At 30.4% G+C, this 23,764-nt stretch overlaps 2 protein-coding genes across 7 annotated transcripts in view; one reads left to right on the top strand and one right to left on the bottom strand.

The window, feature by feature from the left end:
- Window positions 1-23,764, bottom strand: part of LOC108909253 (carbonic anhydrase 2) — a 50,209-nt gene that overhangs the window by 22,208 nt on the left and 4,237 nt on the right. For 2 of the 3 annotated variants that reach the window (XM_018713518.2, XM_018713520.2), the window contains exons 2-4: window positions 20,205-20,252; window positions 16,542-17,013; window positions 3,744-3,809 (exon numbers count right to left, since the gene is read on the bottom strand). In XM_018713518.2, the coding sequence (XP_018569034.1) occupies window positions 3,744-3,809; window positions 16,542-16,962 (487 nt within the window). In that variant the 5' untranslated portion in view covers window positions 16,963-17,013; window positions 20,205-20,252. Of the gene's footprint in view, window positions 1-3,743; window positions 3,810-16,541; window positions 17,014-20,204; window positions 20,253-23,764 lie in introns of those variants that run through there. The other variant, XM_018713519.2, reaches the window with a different exon arrangement.
- The window catches only part of LOC108909254 (carbonic anhydrase 7-like), a 35,023-nt gene continuing 31,753 nt past the window's right edge, over window positions 20,495-23,764 (top strand). Inside the window, exon 1 of one of the 4 annotated variants that reach the window (XM_018713522.1) lies at window positions 20,495-20,844. In XM_018713522.1, coding sequence (XP_018569038.1) covers window positions 20,598-20,844 — 247 coding nt within the window. In that variant the 5' untranslated portion in view covers window positions 20,495-20,597. Of the gene's footprint in view, window positions 20,845-20,944; window positions 20,992-23,764 lie in introns of those variants that run through there. The other 3 variants (XM_018713523.1, XM_018713525.1, XM_018713526.1) reach the window with 3 other exon arrangements.

Genomic DNA, 23,764 nt, shown 5'->3' with positions numbered 1-23,764 from the left:
ATCTAGAGGATATACAATGGAAATATTCCAAAGTTTGTTTAATACTGATGAACTTATAACAGGCCATTGTTTACCTATTTAGTTTCCATTATAAATCAAATGCAAATCATATAGGATAGTGAAATCCATCAAATCAGATTACATGAAGAGAAGATTTTAAGATTGAACAAAATCCATGAAATATTAAATGGAGAACTGATTCAAAAATGATATTTAGTGATAACAATGTAGAAGGTAATAAATTGTTATATTTATTGAAACTTCTGTGAATCGGTTGGCACTTTGAAACTAAAAGTTATTTAACTTTGACGGCATACAGGGTGTCAAAAATAATGTAACAAATGAAGGTTGGTACTAGTGGTCAAAATAATAAAAAAGTTGCTATAAGCATACTCTCTAAAATGTATTGCAAAGGAGCTATACAGTTCCTTAAAGGATAAATTAAAAAGTTGGTTATTTGGCCACAGCTGTTAATAATAGTATATTGTATTACAAGCGCAAGGAAGTAGTAATTTCTCATGAATATGAAAAAGTTCAAACGAATGAGAAATAGCTGCACACCACAGATACATTTGTAAGGGCACTTCTTGTTTACAGAAATTGCTTAACACTCCACATATATGATTATTTGTTCATTGCAAAAGTGCACTATCTACTGTATAGGGGTCGAGAGATTTGGAGAAATGCCATCTGAAATCACTGTGTATTTAAAACTTTCGAATCCACATTTGTATACATCTTCATTAATATTGGCTGATTCTGACGAAGGAATAACTACCTAGCACAAAATGACTTGGGATTGGAAATTTAAAATCAATATCTATTACGTATTTTTAGGAAATTGATATTTATGCTTACCTAATTATTGTTTGCCTTATACCTATTGAACCAAACTCATGGTAAAATGCGTAAATAAAAAAAAATAAAGAGTAATTTATTTTTTAGTTTTAAGATGTGAAATTGCCAACTCGTAACATGTCTATAGCTTTGTTCCTCGAGCAATCCAAAACAATTTCTAACAGCAAGACGCATACGCATTCCGATAATGCTTACATTTTTTGGTAGTGCCAAAGTAATACTTTGGTAACTAGATTTTTCCAACATAAGTCAGTTACTGAGCTACCATATATTCGTATATTAATTTATTCCTAACGAAATTATCCGCTTCAAAATTTAAATGGTAGATATACATAATTTTGTTCACTTCAATTTTGCACGTACGCAAAAATGAGGATCTTCAAAGGCATTTAGAAAAAATCCGACAATAAACTACTGATGATGAATTATAATTCACTTTATTACTGAACTGATTAATTTATAAATCTCATATAAATATATCAATGAATTAATAATATAGGGTGATAAAGCTTATCAAAATAATAAACTGAATTAAGTTACATACAGCAAAGGAACTAGTTGACTTACTAAATTTTATTACTGAGCTAATAAAATCAATATTTTAACTGTTCTTTTCACCTACATTTGATTATTTTTGCTGCAAATAATATAGATTTACATACTGCAAATAAAATACATATGCCAAGTAAGTATATGAAAAAAACTAGATTGAAAGCTTAGTAACATGCAGCAAATAAATGTTTTCATAAACGAATTGGCGTTAAAGCATAATTCCAAGAGTTAATTGTGATTTTATCCCCATGGGCGTTAAAGTTAGTTTACATCCTGTTTATACCTAGAATTAATAATTTTTTTTTTAACTAATGATATTTTGGGAAACAACCCAGTCTAGTATTACACCAGCAAATAATTAGAATAGACTGTAATTCCTGGGTAAAATCACCAAATATAGACTGTTTCAAACTTATTATTTCTTGTCAGTACGCCCCAAGTGGGATGATCAACACCATTCAGCTATTTGGCAATTAAGGTATGGGTTACATTGTAGGTTATGACATTAATCAAAATTTTGATAATAATTATGTTCAAATGGTGCAGCTAAAGTATAATTGGTCACCCATTCTACCACTATTTTCTAATGTATTTTCAAAACACGCGATGTACCCACATTAATGAGAGGAAGAGAGCTTACTTGGCGACTCAACTAATTATACAACTACATCAGTGGGATGCATCTTTAGTAGTTGAAACGCGATAATGATAAATAATTCTTATGTAAACCAATTGTTTATTATTATATATATGATTCATTATGAAAACTATTCATATAATTAATTTATTCAATTAGTAACTGTCATGTCATTGTTTTCCACTTATTCTTTTTCTTTTACGCATTAAGAAATTAATACTTATACCATCTCATGCTGAGATAGCCACACCACTTACTTTTGTTGATTAGATACTTAACTATATAAGTAGACTAATAATTACGGACAATGCAATCAATCGCCAATGACAAGTTTTAACCAGTTATTATTGATCCAGTCGTGATTATGTTTACCTGATTAGGACTTCGCGACCTTCTGAAATTATTGAACAATTAAACTAATAAACAATATACGTCAGTATGTACTTGATTTTGTATTTTTTTATAGAAGTAAAATTGATTTACAAAAGTGAAATGCTACGTCATGAAAACTTAGTTCCTCTTGTAACAAATATTGAATACTTAATTTATGGGTATTAGCAAAGTATTAGCAAAAAAAGAAGATACCGGTTTATAAAAAGTAATTATTAATGTTTATAAACGACTTCTTTATATATTTTCGATTGTATATCAGACATTCTCTTACAGACCCACCAAACTCAATCAATCCAAGATAAGATTTATAAGCACACCTGTCAGGTACAGTGATTATTACATTTTGTTTGGTATGAAAAGATTTGTTGCAAATCTGATATTTAAAAGTAAATTCATTCTTCCTTGAACGACTTTGCCAGCAGACTGGTTGCGATCACGATTCTAATTTAGACAAACTACGCATGTTCTGGTTGCCGATAAACTGGTTTCGCGAATGAAGGGCATTTTATCAAATGATAAATGTGTTGAGAAGACTGAATTAAAAACATTATTTTTATAATAAATCTGTTCAAAAATCGTAAAAGAAATAGTAACCCTGAAAGTAACAAAAATAGAAATAATAAGTCCAAACAGACAATAAGTCTTAAATTAAAATTCAGTGGTCTGATTATGATTGTCTTTTCTAAAAAAATAAAATAATTTTGATAGATCAAATTTTTTAGAAAAATATATTTAACTTTGATATTTCATAAAGAGATTTTTTCTTTGTTCTATTTGAGCATTTTGCCAACTGTTATTTTTTTTAATTAGTTAAATAAACTCTGCTGCCAAAAGTCAGTCCAGGTTTGTTTTTATTAAACTCACACTGAAAAAAGTAGACTAACAAAAAATAAAAAATACGCTTTAATATATTACACACTATACCTAGTTACGAAAATCGATCTGCTTTCGTTTTCAGCAAACCTTGACTGATTTTTAACTTATTTCGCATGTGACAAAATATCCAAAATCTACAGAGAAAACTGTGACACAAATAAAGAACATATTTAATAAAATGAATCAAATAAATGAAACCTGTTAAGAAAATCAAGCACGTGACATTTATAAATTAATTTCCATGAAATTAAAATAATTAAAATTAATTAAAAACCTAGATAGTTTTTACAGAGTAACTTATGTAAATCATATTTTAATTTAATGGTTAATTTACTATAAATTGAATGCATTTTTTTAAATACGTACTAGCAAATTACTTTTTTATCAGTTTGTCTAGAATAAAAGAAAGTAAACATGAAAAAATTACCTTGTGCTTGCACTTGCAGGGGTTGGGAACCATCGGGAGAGCAGACACATTCGTTTCTGCTGAAACCTGTAAGAACCGGACCGGTCATTATTAACTTTTACAAATAAATGTAAATTTTCCCGGTGTAAATATAAACAAACGAGTTCACTGGCTTGTTCTACAAACTGCTTTAACTGGTAATTTGACTCGTTCGTTTAAGTAACGGACTGCGGATGGCCACCGCACAGGCGCAAATGCAATCTGACTTATCTTTCTACCGGGTGTGTCAACTAAATATTAACTACACCTGCAAACTGGGTCACGCTTTATACAGCGGGTGCTTTACAACGAATTGGAACGGGTTGCCCGTATCATAGGCAACTAAAATTACTCGAAAGCAGATAATATAATATTTGACACAACCAAACCCATTATTCTATAATGTGGCGTAGATGAAATAAACAAATGTAGTCTAAAAATAATGAGAATGTAAAATTGTTCAATACTTCCGCTTGTACAGGGTGTTTTGTGTTAAAATATCAGAATAAACATAATATTTCATTACAAGAAACACCTTGTCTCTTATAAAAGGGTCTTGATGTCAAAATAGAGATTGCTTTCAATCTACAGGGTGTAAATCTTTTAGTAATATCGAATTTTGGCCAGTTTTTGAAAATGCATTTTGAATTTATCGGCAGAGAGTGATGATTACACCTAACTGGTGGAGTAAATATAATATAATTATTTTCCATATATAGGGTGTCCCAATTTGCATATACCAAACTTAGTTAGTGACAGAACATCTGAAAAATAAGACGAAAGGTCATATATACATAAGTTGGAGAAAGCTTCGTTTTCAAGATAGAAAGGGTTGAAAAAATAAGTCGCATATATTTAAATATCTCGCTGAATGTTTGGCGTAGATTGATAAAATAGTTTGGGAACGAAAATTCACAACCTGTCAAACCTGTTAGCTAGTTGCGGAGATCTTGGAAGACACCGTCACTGAGACCCCAGAATTTCGACCCTACTGAATATTTTGAAAATTGAATAAGTTCATTTAATTCCATTTGTTGTTTGTAAAAAAGAGGTCTTCCATTTAAAAAAACGTATAACTGAATAAATTGGGAACAACTCGCTTAACAAAAGCAGTTTATAGACACGGTTTATTAGAAATCAAATTTCAATTGTAATGAAATTATATTAAAAGTCCAAAAGAATCACTGTGGGAAAAAAGATTTAAAATTGCTACACGAATCATTTTTTGACTTATAATAATTCATTATTTCTAAACTATATTTAACAATAAATTTTTAAAAATTGTTATTGTGAAACTATTACTTTTTGGGATTATTTTCGATTTATTCAACGCTTACCTATTTTTAAAAAATTTACAAAATAATTACTTCGTTTATTCTGATAAAATCCTAGATATACAGAGTGATTCACAAAGGGCGGCCAAAAATGAAACCTCGTATTCTTTGGTGAACCTTAAGGGGTCTTTCGCATAAAGTTTTTATCTAGGACGCTTCGTTAAAAAGATACAGGGTTAAACATGGAAATTTTTAAAAAATTTTATAAAATAATTTAAAAACTAGAAAGTGAAATAATTTGAAATTGTGTACATGTATTTGTGTAAATATTGTCTAAAATCTGAGGCCTTTTCCTAAATAAAATAGTGAAAACGCTTACTTAAATAACATGACAAACACTAACCATTCGGTTATTTATTCGAATAAAGAAATTAACAACATTAGTCATTATTTTAATGATTTTATTTGGGTAAATGCTCAATAATACCTCCATTTCCACGAATACAGGCGCAACATCTTTTTAGTAACGAAAATATAATTTGTTCGAAATTGTTGCTTGAATCTGATGAAAAGCATTATTCATTATTTCTTCTAACTGCTCAAAATGTCAAAGTTGCTATCGCAGCCTACTATGTAACTTTAAACTGCATTTTATTCAACTATCGAAGTAAGTTTTATTTGAAAATCAGGCTTTTTTCGAAAAACATTGAAAGACGAATCCGAATATATCATCAGTGTTACCGTAAAACAGTGGCGTACTATTTTATTTAGAAAAATATGCCACTGATACCCTGTATCTCCACCAACGGAGCTTTTAAATTTTAGGAAAAGTCCTCAGAGTTTGAACAATGTTTACATAAATACATGTGCCTTTCTTGTTTTTAAATTATTTAAAAAAAATATATTTTTTTAAGTTTAACACCCTATATCTTTTTAACGAGGCGTCCTAGATAAAATCTTTATACGAAAGACTCCCTTTAAAATTTACCAAAGAATACCAGGATTAATTTTTGGTCACCATTTGTGAATCACCCTTTATAGTTTGCATAGAAACACCGCCCGGTAGTAAATACCCTTATTCAATTTCCAAAATATGCAGTTGCTTCAAAATTCTAGGATCACTCCTTATATTTCAACACTGCATTTCGAAAACAAGACTATCTATGATTATTTAAATATTTTTTTCTTATTTTGAGGTGTTTTATTACCATATACAGTTCAGTGTGTACAAATCAGAACCCTGTACCTTGGAAACGGAACCTTCATAAAAAAAAACATTGTATGAACTATCCTTACTATTTTTCCAAAAGGAACTCACCTCAATTTTTTTTGGAGTATGAATGTGACGTTCTGTATACAAGTTATAATAAAAATAAGGTATACTAATTGAGAGTCGAAAAATTCCCAGAAATTCCTAGTTTTCAAGATAAAAAAAGAGATTTTCTGACTTACTGAAGATTTACCAACATATGCAAACACAACAACAGTGTATATTTTTATTGTTGTGACATGATCGTGCGTAACGCATTTAACTCTGCTCCTTGGAATGGCATTGTACAAGAGATATTGCCCCAGATTTAAAAGAAATAATATATAGATACCTAGAGAACAGGAAATTGCACATAGGAGAAACAGAGGTGATGGAAATTACCAATGTGGTGCCCCAGGAATCAGTGACCCTCCTTCTACTATGGAATGTGTACGTGTGACGGGGTGACGAAGATTGCTATGTGGCCAGTTATGGGAAAGACATAATAAATTTTAAAATAAAATAATATAATAAAACAGTAGAAATAATCACACAACACCACAAAAAAGTGGGCACGGCCGTGGACCAGATCAGTGATTCACGCTGTGTTTTGACTTACTGATAAGATTTCAAATTGACTTTAGTAGTCAGTGATTAGAAACAGATTGAAATTAATGATCTCATTGCATCATAACATAACCGTATGACTCCACAAACCCGAAACCCCATAACGGTTTCGTAGATAGAAAACCACCTTAATTTCCGGATTCTCGATCTTGAGCTTGCGGAAGCTCGTCGGATCGGATTTATTTTTGTGAATAAAAATAAATTATATTAATTGACACTTGCATATCCCGCACCGACCACGAGGGGTTGAACATATCCCGGCCAGCAATAGAAAAATATACAAAAAAATTAAAAATGTCTGTGCAAGGTTTCAAAGATGTTTTCGAAGACCAGGATTATGATGGTGGTGTTATTTTTTTACCCCACCCTTCCGTAACTACCCCCAACACACATCGACCCAACCACTGGTAAATTATTTCATGTCAGGTAAGTGATTTAGCTGAAATTTTCTATCCCAAGTCCCAAAAAACATCACTGTTCAACAATTTTTAAATGTGTGTTATGGTAGATAACAGACATAATTTAACGGTCCGTAAAATTCTAAAATGTAGCTTTTTGCTATTTTTTTTTAATGGAACGAAAGGTAAGATAATAATAATATTCAATGATGTTATTAACCACGTCTATAAGTATTCAAAAAAAAATATTTTCATAAATGGTACAAAATGGCGACGCTGGAACCATTTCGCGAGCCATGTTGAACTTGAAGCATTGAGTCAAATTTGAATATAGAAAAAAACAAAATTTTTTTCTAAATCTACATGAGCATGGTTAGAGAAATACGTAGGAGATTTTGAAAACATTAATGTTTGCGTAATTGGCGAGCATTTGAAGCAAAAAGTTCAATTTATGACAAAAAAGAGGCCACTTTTTAAAAATCCCGCACGTACTTCGGAATGTTATTTTAAAGATACCTATGTTCAAAATTTGTAAATAAAATGAAAATTATTGGAGCTGCGTGTCGTTTTAAAAAATCGTGTTTCAAGAAAAACGCTTTTAAAGTTTTGAGATATACGCTATACTAATATACTTTCGTTTGAAACTGGTTCTAATTGAACATAAACTTCTTCTAATGACATCTGTTACTATTAACGACATCTGTTAGTAGTATTAGAGAAGCTAGAAATCAAAAGGTAACTGTAATTAGACTGTACCCTTCCAACAGGTATCTCTGGGGCACACAGTAGTCGTAGTTATTTCCGAGCAGTCCGACGTGCTTGGGAAGTGCTCAAAGAGCCTTAAATTTACAAGAAAATTTTTTTGTATAGATGTAACACTTTTCCCTTTATTCTAGAAGGTCCAAAGCATCTTTTAAATCAATAAAAAATATAGATTTTCTAAAAATTATCAGTGGTGGTCAAATGAATTAATTTGAGAGCAAATTTAGCAAAATGTAATTTATGGCAATTTAACTATCAAGCTTTAATTTTCTGTTGGTATTTCACAATTTGTTGGTTAACATAGATAGCACTATTAAATTGTTAATTAAAGTACCTATATTTACAAAAGTATATACTATAAAAGAATTATTCTGAAAAACAAAATTGGAAATAAATTTAAATTTTCATATTGACATAAACAACTTAAGAGTATTCAGAAAACTGCAGGAAACATATTAAAGTTAAAACTTTCTATGGCTTTCTTTTTAATTGATTTGCGTATAGGAAGTTTTCCTCTTGTTTAACATTATTTTTCAATCGATACGTGTTCATATTCCAAATGAAGATTAAAAAACTTAAAATTGTATTTAACAGAAAGTTCAAATTAACATTTATACTTGGTTAACATACTCACTCAGCAAAATAAGCTAATGTAATATGTATTTAAATAGAGATTGTAAAAACTGGACTTGTTTATTTAAGTGTCCATTCAGATTAAATAAAAACCTAACGTACATACCTATTTTAAAAATATTTAATTTTTATCATAAGTTTTCTACTCACTGGGCATATTTAGGTATTCACTTCTACCGTCTACCGTCTAACCGCGTAGTAAAGTATACTACACTAAAAATGTCTTACAAATCTTAACCAATTTGCGTCTTTATAGGCGTGGAAATGAATTATCTAGTAAAACGAGATTTGTATAATACATATAAACTAGGCAATTACTGTAGCAGAGTCATATTTTAAATAAATAAATATTTAACTTTCAGTATACTGATTAAACATTCAAATGTAAGAAGATAGTTGATGACTTAAATGATAAATGTTAACAAGCTAATAAAAAGCGTATACATTTTTATTTTTCTTTTTCAAGGTGGGAATTTTATCAACATTTTAACTTTAATGATGGCAATAACTTCATAGTAGTTTTTGTGTATGGTTAGTACCATTCAGATTCATTAAATTAGTTAAGTTGTACTTTATTCATTTCATATCATTTATCAGATTTTCGAGCCAACTGTTCAACATTTTTAACAAGTATGAGATTAATATGGTTTTATTGATTTTGTACGTCAATATTGTTTAATAAATCTAAAAAGGCCATAAAAATATAATTAACTGGTATTAAATGCTATGATTATTTGAATTTCTATAGATTGACTTTTATTATTTGAATAGAAAGAATATTCTATGGTTATTTTCCCTCATCACTTCCTAGTAAGCTCTAAAAGTATGAAATAGTTCATCTATTGAATTGTTAGTATTTATTTAACGTTGTTATTTCTTCTAGCTCTTGCCTTGATTTTATATTATAATTATTCCTGATAATTCTCGCTCATGCAATGCACCTCCGAAAATTGGAAATCTACGATGAAACTCGGAAGAGGTATGTTCGTATTCAATGTTTAGAGAAGCATTATATCAAACATATTTGTTATTCTTTAATAACATTTAAAGTACCACGGGTTTTGGGGTTATTATACCATGATCTCTCTACTTAGTTGTCGCCATATTATATTGCTCTTAACTAGGAATCTTTCACCTGTCCTTATTATTCCTGGGCTAGACTCTGTGGAGACGAATTCACAATCAGAACCACTAGGGCGCGGTTGCCTCTGCAACTGGTCACATCCAATGTTTCCAAATGTTTCGTCTTCTTCATTGTGGGTATCTTCAATGGTGACTCTGCAAAAGCGTCTCCGCCACCGAGCAGCATAGTAAGAAGTTATGAGGGTGTGTAACTGGTAATAATCCGAAAATCCATGGTACTTTAAATATCACTAGAGGCAGTTAGTCTTAAAAGCATTACATTTAATCAGTTTTTGTTGTATCGCACACTTTTTAATAAAAGTTTAATAAAATATTAAAAAGTGTAAACTGTAACAAAGTTAATATAAACATTAATATGACTAATATGGATACAAATAATTTTATCTCCAATCAAATTTTAAATCGCATATTTGACATTCGATGCTTGCTCTACTCCGTTCGGAAACAACATTTAAGTTTACAGGGTGTTCCAATTAAAACTTCCCACCTGGAAAATATCGGAATTTAAAAAAAAAATCTGAGACACGTCGATTTTATTTTCAAGGGAGACACGTGATGGCGTAAGTTTTGGTGTTTTGGAAGCTACTCCTTAGGCAGGAGCATAAAATACCCTTAAACTTTAAACGGCACCCTATGTTGAGTGACACCTCATTTTAAAGTTTTTTCAATTCTGCTCACGACATCCGACTTTTTAAATTTTGGATATGACAATAAAATCATCGCTTAAAGAATAAGACAAAATATCAATGAATAAAAAAACATTATTTTATTAAATGTTCAAATTGGTTTCCTTTCGCTGCCATACAATAATAAAATCTTTCATCCACTTCCGAGCGAACATTTCAAAGTATTTCGGGCGTTATCTGTTGACACTCTTCAACAATTCACCGACGAAGCTCCTCAAGTGAGTTCGGTCGTGTTGCATAAATTTTCGACTTTAAGTAAGTGCACCCATAGCAAAAAGTCTATTGGCGTTAGATCTAACGATCTGGGAGGCCACTCAATTGAACCTCTGTGTCCTATCGAGTGATTTGGAAAGTTTTGATTAAGAAAATCACGCATAGCTACGACATAACATGGTGGACATGCTGCTGAAATCACACATTCTCTTCTGGCAAAGCGTTGTCATTTTCAAATACTTCTACAATCATCGGGTAAATATTCGTTTCCAGTAGATTCAGATGCATTTTTCCATCCAGATCTCCCGGTAGGAAGACAGACCCATATGAGATGGGCTCCCAGTATGCCCACCCAAACATTCAATTTCCTCGGATGCTGCTTGTGAGTTTTATGAAGAATGCGTGGATTTTCATCACTCCAGTAGCGGCAATTATGGCGGTTGACTCGACCATCCAGTTGGAAGTACATTCATCGGAAAAACAGATTGAGTACAAGAAATTTGGATTCCTTCGAGCACGACCACTCATTTCTTCACAGAACTGCAAGCGGTTATCAGGATCGTGTTCGCTATTTCTTGTATCAAATTAATTTTGTATGGGTAATAATTATGAATTTTTAAGATTCGGCGGCAACTAGGTACAGAATTTCCTAAAGTACTTGCAAATTTCCTGAGTCTCAAATTTGGTTCCATTGCGATGTGACCCAGTACCTGATTACCCTCATTACGTACGACCTGGTTCACATTGATGCTTTCTGTTTGCAACCAATCCAGTTTCCGAAAATTTAGGCACTAAATCTAGGACGTACCAATTGGAAGTGTTTTTGTCAGTATGACGGATCATTAAAAATATGTGCTGCCTGCATAATCATTATTCTTGTAGAACAAACTAATTATTTCTACTTTTTCAACAATTGTATATCTAATCCATTTTCACGAACTGGAATTCAATCAACTTTATGATGATTTTACGAGATATTGTCTCGACAAGACAAGACGAGGCAATATTGTATCGTTTAAAGTAAAACAGGGAAAAAAGTTGAACTGATAGAGTATGAAGTGTTCGACAGATAAACCAAAAATCGGAACAAATTTTTTTATCTAGAAATTGTTGATGAATGTCGTCAGGTAACGCCCGACATGCTTTAAAATGTTCATTCAGAAGTGGAGCAAAGATTTTATTATTATATGGAAGTGGAGGGAAAGCAATAATAGCTTCCAAGACACCAAAACATACGCCATCATGTGTCTCCCTTGAAAAGAAAATCGACGTGTCCCAGGTTTTTTTTTGTTTTTTTTAATTCCAATATTTTCCAGGTGGGAAGTTTTATTTGGAACATCCTGTATGCCCAGAAAGATCTGTTGCTGATTTTCTGATTTCAGATTGAAGTTTCCGAAAATACAGTTCATAAATGAACTAAATCTGACACCGATTATAGATAATTCTGAAGCATATTTACAAATCTGTAGTAATAAGTTTCAGTTAGTTACAGGATAAGGTTTATTTCATACGATTTATCATTTTTGAGTTAATTGTTCAAAACTATAATACCTACATAAAATGCTGAGGATTAAACAATTGTTTACTACCTTATGATTTTTTAATAATCACATCATAAAGTACCATAAAAATCGAGGTTAACTTGTTTACTTAATGTTAATACTCGTACCTAATTTGTTTGTCTTCATTTTTTATTTTTGGTCCTAAAGTCTTGTATAACAATAGGAGAAATTAATATAAACGCTATTATAATTTGAGGTATAATCGTAGTTCTTGTAAGTATTTGTACTAATCAATTTTTCTTATAATCTTACACAATAATGAATGTTTCATGTGGTTTTACATAACAAGTTTTCTTGGGATTCAATACTTCTTCTATATCTAATTAAAATTGTTTAACTGAATACAAAACACCTGACTAGTGATGAAACTCGCCCAAGTAAAACCTCAAATATGTGTATTTCTGAGTGAAACAAAATTTCCCAATGAAAATTTTCCATGTCAATTTATTTTTGTTTTGTATTTTTTGACCACAACAAAAGATATTTATTCCATGTCATAAGTCATAAGTCAAAGTTTTATTTCGTGGAGTAACATTTTTTTATACTTATTACATTACTGTAAGATTTATAAAAATTTATGGGAGTTTCCCAGGTATTTCTTTTGAAAGCAGATAGCATAATCAAATATTTTTGTTGATTTAGAAACTAATTAAAATGATAAATGATGAAAATTTTGTAATAATACCTGGTATTCCATTTTACTTTAATGATTTAAGTAAGCAGATACTGAGAAGTGACAAGTTGCAACATGAGAAGTTAGTGGAATTTGCTTAACTCATTTAAAAACTTCAACAAAGTGACAAATATACAAGGTTGGACAAATGTTTCGGAACACCTGTGTACAAGGTGTAACTGTCACTATTGACTACATCTGACAGGAATAGATGATTTAATTTCTTTTAAACAAAATTTGCAAAAACGATAGCAAACCTTTTTCAGGTAGCCGTGACAGAAAATGTAAACAGCTAAATCCAGATCCACCAAACACTGTATCATTGTAATTGGTGAAAATCTGTCTTTCTAAAAATGTTAAAATAAACGAGGCGGTCCATTTAAAAAAAACTGCCGACAACACCGTATCTCTAAAAATAAAGTAGATGTTGGAAATTAAAGTACGTCATTGAAAATAATAAAAACAAAAATTTTGTTAAAGGTATTTTTTAATCAAACTTGTGGTTCACCTTGTACACAGGTGTTTCAACACATTTGCCCAACTCTGTATACCTATGACACGTTTGAAAACCATGTCCTAAATTATTCTTGAATAATTTATTAAAAACTTTGTTTCACACACGATTTTCGTAAAGTTCTTAGGAATCGTTTTAGGAGAAAAAATAATTCCCTTATTTTTATGCTTATCTTGTTGAAATTCGTATCACAAATGGTGCAAAGTAAATTAAAAGAGCACATGTAAATAGTGAACCCACGAAACAGATTATATGAGATGAATGAAGAAGTAGAACCCGTGCTACATTCTGTTTATTCGAGATAAATTCTATAGGATGAAACTTCAGAACTGTATAGATTTAAGATAAAGATAAGAGTATCACGTATGCTGTCAATTTCTCTCTTCTCGCATCCACCATCCACAACTGAGTTGTACAGTTAAGAAGTTATATTACAAGTTTAATCTGTTTTAAAATAATTCCTCTCACCTAAGTTAACTATGCACGGAAAACGACAGATTTTGCGCAAATAAATTGTAGCCTTTGTTTCCTCTATTCCTACTTGGAATAAACATCACATTTGTTGACTGTAGTAATTGAATAATGATACAAAATGCATTATGATTTTTGATTTCGATAAATAATGTCTCAATTTTTGACTAGTTCCTTTTGTTAAAGAGAATCGCTATTGACAATAATAATGTCAAAAAATGATCATTCGACAAAAATTTAAAAATCGTTTCAAGAACAATAATTCTTTGGAATAATAATTTTACCGCTATCTCTTTTTCTACCGATAAATTGCATTCATTGAATAAACAACCACAAATTGTTTGAACTTTAATCGGCAACTATAGTTTTAATTTGAGCCAACATGAATTAAAATTAGATGATTCATTCACGATGAACATGACCCCAAGTAACCGAGTCTTTATGCAAAATTCATGTAAATGGATTTGGATGCTTGTGAAATACGACATAAATACTTAAATAGATTTTAAATTGATACTTGATTTCAGCACATTTCTTTTGCGGTATATAAACTTATTCTTGTTTTTAATTTTTCCATAAATAACGCTGGGAAAATAAAACTAAATTACTTATGGTATTTAATTTGAATTGGCTTGAATTTGAAATGGTTCTGAATATGACGTGTGAAATTACTGCTACGAAATAAACGTAATTAAGTAATGTAATTATATTAAAAGAAAAAAAACGTAAATCTTCAAACTTTGATAAATCATAAAAATAAAGATAATGTAATAAACAATAATATATAAATTAATGTATATCTCATATATCTATGAAAACAGATAAATAAAAGACGTCAATTGTTACATTCAATTATATGATTGACCAGTTTATTGACATATTTATCTCAACTTTGGAATATTCCATATTTATGACAAGTAAAAATTGTTTGGAAAAACTCTCCCTTTTACCCAGTACACAATATTTGTATAGTTTTGTCTGAAAGGGCTGATTTTTAGGATATCTGAGATAATTAGCCCATTAAGAATTATACTTGTATCTGTCTCATAGAAAACGTTTTTTTTAATAGATAACTACAAAGCCTATCAGGCCTCTTTTATAATTCTAGACCAGTTGAAGTAAATAATAGCAATTCTAGTAGCATGATGTAACGTTAATTTCAGATAGAGGAACGTCAAGGACAAGTGGATGATATATATCATTCACACTGTTCTAACAAAAATGTTTTCGCTAATTCCAATAAATAAAATAAGCCATAAGAAGGTCTCAATTAAGTTTTTTAAATAGTTGATTCGCGTACAATTTTAATCCTTGTCAGTTTGAATGAGCACCATGTTTGTTTGCAACTTTATTAATTTGGACGAATGAATTATTATTAAAGCATATGGAATTATCACTCATATTTAGGCTAGTACGGACTAACTACTTAAATAAAATTTGTGATATAAAAACTGTTTTAACAATAGTCTTTGACCAAATTAATTTGTTTTTAGGATACGCCATATGTCATTGAAGGCCGTCATACTCTTAACATCAGATGTTCAAAATTTCGGGAAGACATTGGAAAAGTTCTCGTTTTTTTGGGGCCTCTCAGAAAAATTCATATTATATATTTTCTCCAGTTTCATACAGTATGTTGAAACTACATGGATCAGTGACGAAGAATTTGACTTTGTTGCCACATCAACTCTTGATTTAACTAAGAAATTCTGGTACCTAACACATTTTTGAAATCAGCTTTTAAATATTAGTTAAGCAATGACAACAATTAGAGGTAATATTTTCGTATGTTATAGTATTAATGGTATCACGACACTGGTTCTAATTTTAGAGATTTTACAGATCCTAACGAGAATATTTTTATACAAAAAATAGTTGATAATCAGATGGAATTTAAACATGATTATTTCTACATCAATGAAGAGTAAGACTTTCCTCAGTTTTCATAATGAATAGCTATGATTAAAATAAGTTTTAATTATAGTTCAAGAATCAGTCTTCTAAAATTTTGCTCCAGGATCTTTTTTTTGCTACAGTGTGTATTATCTCATGAATCGTTCTCACAACATTGTTTTACGTTTTCATAATGTACCTTTTTTATTGCAAATATTATCAATATGATTTTAACATCATAATAACATTTCTTGCAGTGTTCTGTAGGTATATCTAGTAAACAAAATATTTACTTTCCTAACTACGTCAAAGGTTAACAAATACCTACATACGTTGATATATTGTAGTAATATTAATATTTAATGCAATTATCAAACATAAGGCATAATAACTTTATCTACAAATAAACTAATTTCGCTAAGCTTCTAGTCCTTTATTTCACATAATTTGAATGTAATTCCGCCAGGAGATTAGTTTTATGGTAGGAACGAACTAAAAATCTGTCGACACACGTGCTTTTTATAACAGACACGTTATAGATAAAAATCTGACACTCGTTTTATATTTCAGTTCATTTTATTTACTATTAAGGTAGGTAATTTAATGTTTGGTGTTTTTGGTACTGTACTACTATATACACAATTTAATAAAACTTGGAATATAATTGATGCAATATACTTACGTTTTTTAAATACTTTTTTAGCAATCGGTTTCTTCTCTAAGTTCCCTTTTACATCCGTCTTTATTTGTTTGGCACTGGATTCTTCTTCCGCATCATCACTCCTTTTTCTCTTCCTTCTAGTAACTGGTTCATTTTTAGTGTCATCGCTGACGGATTTTTCGGGTTTCTCAATATCATTTTTCAATTTCTGTTCAGTGTCCGGTTCCTTCGTCTTACATATCTCTACTTTTTCTTTTACGTCATTCTTTAAGCTAGGTTCATTAATAATTCTTTCATCATCATCTTTCAATTTCTGTTCGGTATGTGGTTCCTTCGTCTTGCATACCTCTACCTTTTCTTTTACATCATTCTTTAAGCTAGGTTCGTTAATAATTCTTTCACTGTCATCACCAAAGGAGTCTTGTCTCTTCCTTTTCGACATTGTGGAGTACAAACGATCTGCCAACTAATAAGTGCCCGCTGCAAACATAAACTAATAATATTTTCAGTAATTTCGATAAAAATGTTGTTCGTATCTTATTTTCCCGTGGATTAACGTTCGACAGGTTTATGCTCCTGTTACAATTATTTATTTATCTAATCTTTTTAACGTACCTAATTTACTACTGCAAATTTGTGACAAGGTGAGGTCAGTAGCAATAGTGTCAAAATATTTACGGGCAAGATTTGAAATGAGAACAGAAGTTTCCAATAAAATATTTAGAAAACATATTATGAGATTGTTAAAGTGGAGTTTGTATTAGTTCGTGGGTAACATTCTCTGTAGTTGATTTATGGTTTCTTATTGTAGTACATATTGAGGTTTTCGTCATCATAGGTAAGTTAAAATAATGAATAGTGCAGTTATCGCATTGCATTTGGAACAAAAGCTTAATTTTTGTCCATTGGGTAAACTAAAATTAAATTAACGGTTGATTACCTATATCATAGAAGAGGCTCCTTTGAAATAGTATAGTTCTTAATTAACAATCTTTAAATGCCATTTTTTACTTTTACTATTATTGTATTTTCTTTATCTAAAAAAATAATATCTCATTTACAAATTGATATTAAGTAGGTAAGAGAAGATTCCACCCCCCTGAGTATAAAAAATAAGAAAAAAATCAAGATGAAATATTTAAAACCCATATTGTCTATCTGCTACATTAGCTACCTTAATAAGTGAAATAATGTCCAGGTAAAGCATTCTGTCGTTTTAGAAATATTAAATGTTTTAAAAAGTTGCATTCCAGGTGAAATGACATGCTTCGAGTGAGGCTGAAACGGCCGATTTTTGCAACTATTATTCAATATAGAAGGTGTCCCATTTTAATCGACCACCCGGAATAACTTTGCAAGATGACCTCCAATTGAAAAACTTCCATAACAAAAGAAGTAAGTTTTTAAGGACGGTATGATAATGACCTTGGTTTTAACTCAGAGGTCAAACTTAGGGGTCATTTGACGGTCAACTTCAGAATTTCAAATACATACCCCGTTTGTTTTATCCAGATATGGAAAGCGCAGGAAATTTTATGTTGAAAGATGTATATCTTGGATCAGATTGATCTATAGGGGCCTCTTTATGACAAAGGTTGACTAATTTTTGTGACAAATTCCGTACAAAGTACCGTGGTCATGATTTATGGTCTAATTGTGACTGTGACCTTGAACCCTGGGGTCAAATTTGGAGGACATTTAAGAATTAATTAATTATTGGTTTTTCTATCCAAAGATAAGTAAAGCGGAAAATATCATGTTCAAAAGTTTAAGTTAAAAAACTAAAACCGATTTTGAAGGACGCCTAGGGTTTCATCTGATGCAGGGCTGAGTATAAATTTTTTTACGTGATATATTTTGCTTCTCCCATCTCTGGATAGAATAACGAAATCCAAAGTTAACCCTTAAATGATCCCTAAATTTGACCCCAGGAGTTATGGTCGGAGTTAAACCATAAATCATGACCACGGCCTCAAATATTAATCAACCTTTGCCATAAAATGTAAACATTTCAGTAGGAAAACAGATTTGACCTTCAGAGAGCCCCTACGGATCAATCTGACCCAAGATCAAATACATTTTTGAATGTAAAATTGGTTCCTCTTACCATTTCTTGATAAAACGAATGGAATTTCTATTTGAAATTTTGAAATTGACCTCTAAATGACCCCTAAGTTTGATCTCTGGGTCAAAACCAAGGTCATTATCGTAAGACCTCCTTGAAACCTTGTAAAGTTATTTGGGGTGACCGATTAAAATGCGACACCCTGTATAACGAAATACATATCTAGTGAAGAATTTGATTAAATATACAGGGTGTTTGTAAATAAGTGCGAAATATTTTAGGGGGTGGTTGCCGAAGTTATTTTGTGAAAAAAAGTTCATATAAACGTAGGTCGAAATATGCCTCATTTTCGAGATACAGAGTGTTTAAATTTCAGTTTTTTTATTTATTTTTATTAATTATTTCAAAGAATTTTAAATATATCGACTCGAAATTTGATGGTTGTATTTTATTTAGAAATATTGACAACAACCTACTAGATAATGTATCAATAGAAATTAAAAATACACGACTTGCAATAAAATATGTTATTTTTTCCTCAAAAACGGTGCATCCTACGAAAAAAATTGAAGAGACCAATTTCATTCAGAATTTTTTTTTTATTAAAAAAGGTTGTGGCATTCTCGCACAAACGTCACTGGTACAAGTAGAAATATTCGGATCACCCCCAAAAATGTACATTTATCCCTTCAAAGCGTTTTTCAAATTTCGAGTCAATATCTTTAAAATAAAAAAATAAATAAAAAATTAAACACTGTATCTAGGAAACGAAGTATATTTAGATCTACGTTTATATGAACTTTTTTTGACAAAATAACTTGCGCAACCACCCTCTAAATATTTCGCACTTATTTATAATCACCCTGTATAAAGAAATTTTTATATGACATGAATAAATTTCTTTCATTATCTTTTGAGGAATATAAAAAGTTTAAAATACCACATATATTATTTCCAACACATGCTTTTGACATAATTATTTATTAAGCACAAGTATAAATAGTAGGTACCTATAAAATTTTGTTTATGCTTCTAATAAGTTTTGAGCATATAAATGCTATTCTTTTCACATTATGTGTCGAAAAAGAAATATGTCATCGCCCTTTTAATTAATATCTTTAAATTCTCTGTAATTTATGGTTAACTAATAAAAGTAATTATAAAATATAAAACTGTTAATTATCGATATGGTTTCCGAATTTTGTGAATCATAAAAATTAATTTTATTGCGGCGAATTAATGGATGAAATTTTTTATTACTGTAAATTGCCAATAATAAAAATACGTTAGCAAGAACAGAGTTACAATTAAACAGTCATTTTATACAAAAATTACAGTAAATCGCTATTACAATTTTAGTTTTGGCGGTTATAACGAAAAACTGTGTCTCATTTCAAATTTTTTGTAGGTAGACATAAGTAGGTAAATTTAGTGAAATTGACTCTCGAATGCATTTCTGACTTATTTTTGCTGTTCAGTGGTTTATTTACTTAATTTTTAAATGTTTTTTGGTAGCTAAAAATTAGTAATTATAACAATAATAATGAAGTTAGTAATTTAGCGACAAATAATACTATTCTTTTTTATTAAGACAATCTAAGATATCAAGCAGTACTTACATATTTTTAAATAAGAGATCATCCATATAGTGACACCTTCATCATTACCTGTAAACACACACTTGTTAAAAAAATTACATAACGATATTTAGAAAATAAAACGTTAATACACTTTACTCTTTATTTTCATTTTTTATTTATTGCTTGTCTAGATTGTCAGATCAGCTCACAAACTTATTTATATTTTTATTGATGCATTTCAGCGAGTTACTACTAAAAGCCTCCAGTATTAAATAGTATTCAGTACACATTTTATTTAATCATCCGTAATGTCTGAAGTTTACTGCGTGGTGATGAGAAAAAAATAATTCACTTACAGATTACGACAAAATTTATATTATTTATTATGAAGAAATTCTTCTACGACTATTGTTTTTCGAATCGTCGAATAGTATGTTAAGCCGATTACAGATGATACGATTATTTGCCATATATTTGCCAAATGAAGAACGGCGGAATGGTCGAGAATGTATTTGTGTATATTTAACGGAACACACGTATTTTTCAAATGTAAACAAATGCCATATCGTGTCGATGGTACATATCGATACATTCGAAGGTATGTTTTACTTGCCAAACATTATCAGAAGCTATACAAACTGCACACCATTTGGATTATTCAACAAGAGAGTGTTATTAGGTATGTGATGATTTGATAAGTGGACAGTAAACTAAAGTACAAAAAGGAATCTGTCAGAACGCAAGAATACCACTGTGTTCATTTTTGTATTTTAATTGACTGTCCTCTGAGCAAAAAAAATAGCAGTGGTTGAAATGTGGACAATTGGTAAGTAAAAACATTGTGTTTAGGAATATTTGGGAAGGTATGTATTTGTTATGTGCTCAAATTTCACATCTGTAGATTGTGTGTGATATAACTTGGCACTATAGATATTGGCAAAATAATTTGCCAATGACAATATCATCTGGAGCCGGCTTTAGGGAGAAAAATGTTCACAAAAGATATACAGGGTATCCCACCGGGAACTGCGTCGATCGATACCTAGGAAAGTACTGCTCCGAAAAATTTAAAAATTTGGCTACATTCTCTGAGGAGAACACAACTAAAATATCTAGAACTCTCCAGAACTTCCGGTTATATCGAAATGCGACACCCTATATATTACTGCATTTTCGGATTCTACGTGAAATTTGAGGGTCACTTTATTAAATATTCCCTATGCCCAGGAGTTCTAAATTTTGAGATATTAATATTTAAAGAAAAAATTTTACAGATGCAAGGGTCCCCGGAGATGCTAGTAAAGGGCATAGGTAATCCTAAATTATGATATACCAACAAATTAAAACATTTAATACTAGGTGTTTCATTTTTGCTGTTACATTTTAATAACTTCAAACAGCTATAACTTTGTTAACTTAAATGGAACACTCTGTATTTTTTACTCTGTCGTATGCAGATTGAAATTTCCTTTCAAGCCATATAAGCATTTTTAGGGTTGCCATTACTATTTTTAGAAATATTTACAATTTTTTATTTTTTTGGACACTGTCTCATATCAGACCTGTTGTCAAATTGGTCATGACCAGAAACACTCCAAAAACAATGGAAATAACTTGACATTTGTCAAGTTAGTTGTCAAATTATTGATGTGTCTGGACAGATTTTGCTGAAAATTTAAATAAAAATGCCTGGGAACCGTTTAAATTACCTATACTAATGAAGATTATTTTAATTTATTTGTTATGGAAAATGTGACAGTAATTTCAAGAACATGTGGAGGATTTGCTGCTTTTTCCCATTATACATTTTTCAAAACTTGACGAAACTGTTCTATTAAACATTTATGTATAAGGATGTAGGAATTTGAATTTATGTATAAGGTATTTAGAAAAAAATGGTGTAGCTAAAATTTTGGAAAATTCTCTTGCGAGTTCAAAATACTAGGTACTAAGATTTGCAATTGAATTTTCAATTTCGGAGATATCTACCAAAATAGTATGCCTGTATTGTGTTCAATAGAAGCTAAGAAACCGATATAGTATCTTGAATTGAACTTACAGCGGATTGTATTGCATATATCTACTTTGCTATTAAAGACAGTTCTATTAAAAACCATAGTCATTATCACAATTGCTGTAATTCTAAGAAAAGTTTCTTACAAATAAGTAAAACGATGTTATTGAACACACTCAACTTTGATTAATTAAGTTTAATACTTACTATAACAAAAATAATAAAGAATGTTATTTAACTATACTATCTTTTTAATAAGAAATAGGTAATTCCTTTTGTGAAACCGAAATAATATCATTATCAATCATTATGGATTTAGGATGTCCAGTTTTAATTAACCACGTTGAACAAGTGAAAAACTATTTTATTTTATATAAAAAAATCGTATTTGACATAAGTGCAAATAGGCTCAAATTCATATTAAATAAAGGATTTCGGACAGTATCTCAAAAACGATAGGTAAAACTACAGGTACCGAATATTTATTTCATGTAACTTAACTTACTTATTTCCAAAACTTTTTATATTCAAAGTTGCATCATGTAAAAAAAATTTTGTTTATTCCAAATAATTTTAAAATAATGTGTACGATACATATTGGATATCTTGTATAAAAACAATCTACACTTATTTTCTTCTACCAGTAGCATGCGGAAGTGTCTGCCATACCCCATTTGTGAAAATATATTTCTACGATCTTACATGCTTTTAAGGTATCGACTGAATGATTGAATTCTGCTTAAAAAACCAGGTATCTTTTTTAATATGGGTTAATGTTGTCAAATTCTAACTAAAAAATCGAATTCCTCCATCAAGTTCTGACAAACGAATTTGGGTTCTCCTACATGGAAAATTAAGGAATTATTTTCCTACATAAACATTCTTTTAAGAAATAAAATCGATTTTGAAGTTTTATGAATTGAATTATATAATTATATAATATACAGGGTGTCCCATAAGCACATGATCAAAGTGGTTCTGCGACATTCTTTGGCTCAAAAGAAGACGATTTGACCTAACTTCCATTAAGAAAAAATGCCTGGCTCCTCTGCTATTGACTGTCAAAATTCTTGAAAAAAAATATGTTTTTTTTTGTAATATCTGGAGAATGTTACCATGGATTTTAATGAAACTTGATATGGACTTGTTTCTAAGTAAAACTCATGTTTTGATGAAGCAACCGCGTCCATCTGCCTTGGGTTAGTGGTAAATTCTTGAATGTCTTGGTACAAGAATTACCATAACTTTTTATTTGGTCGCTGGAATTAGTTCATTCTATTTTTATTGATGCATCAGTCCTTTTTCGAGATTTTCGTGCTCTTGGTAAAATCTTGTAGCTTTCATAGTTTTTACTCATTTTTTTTTTTCAATTTTAGACATCATTATCACTACTACACAAGTACAACAACTACTCGCTACAATTACTACTATCGTAGTAAGCGATGATGCCATTTATAATAAATAAATCTTTTCACGTTAGTTGGACATCCGATACATTCGTTTCGAATGGCGTTTTCTAATGAAGAGATAACCGACTAATCAAAGTCTTAGGGTTTTGCGAAGATAACTTGGGTGGGAGTGTACG

Source organism: Anoplophora glabripennis, unplaced genomic scaffold (assembly GCF_000390285.2).
Source record: "Anoplophora glabripennis isolate ALB-LARVAE unplaced genomic scaffold, Agla_2.0 scaffold235, whole genome shotgun sequence".
NCBI classification, from domain to species: domain Eukaryota; kingdom Metazoa; phylum Arthropoda; class Insecta; order Coleoptera; family Cerambycidae; genus Anoplophora; species Anoplophora glabripennis.
Note: the sequence above shows the minus strand (reverse complement) of the source record. Positions and strands in the feature narration are given on the sequence as shown.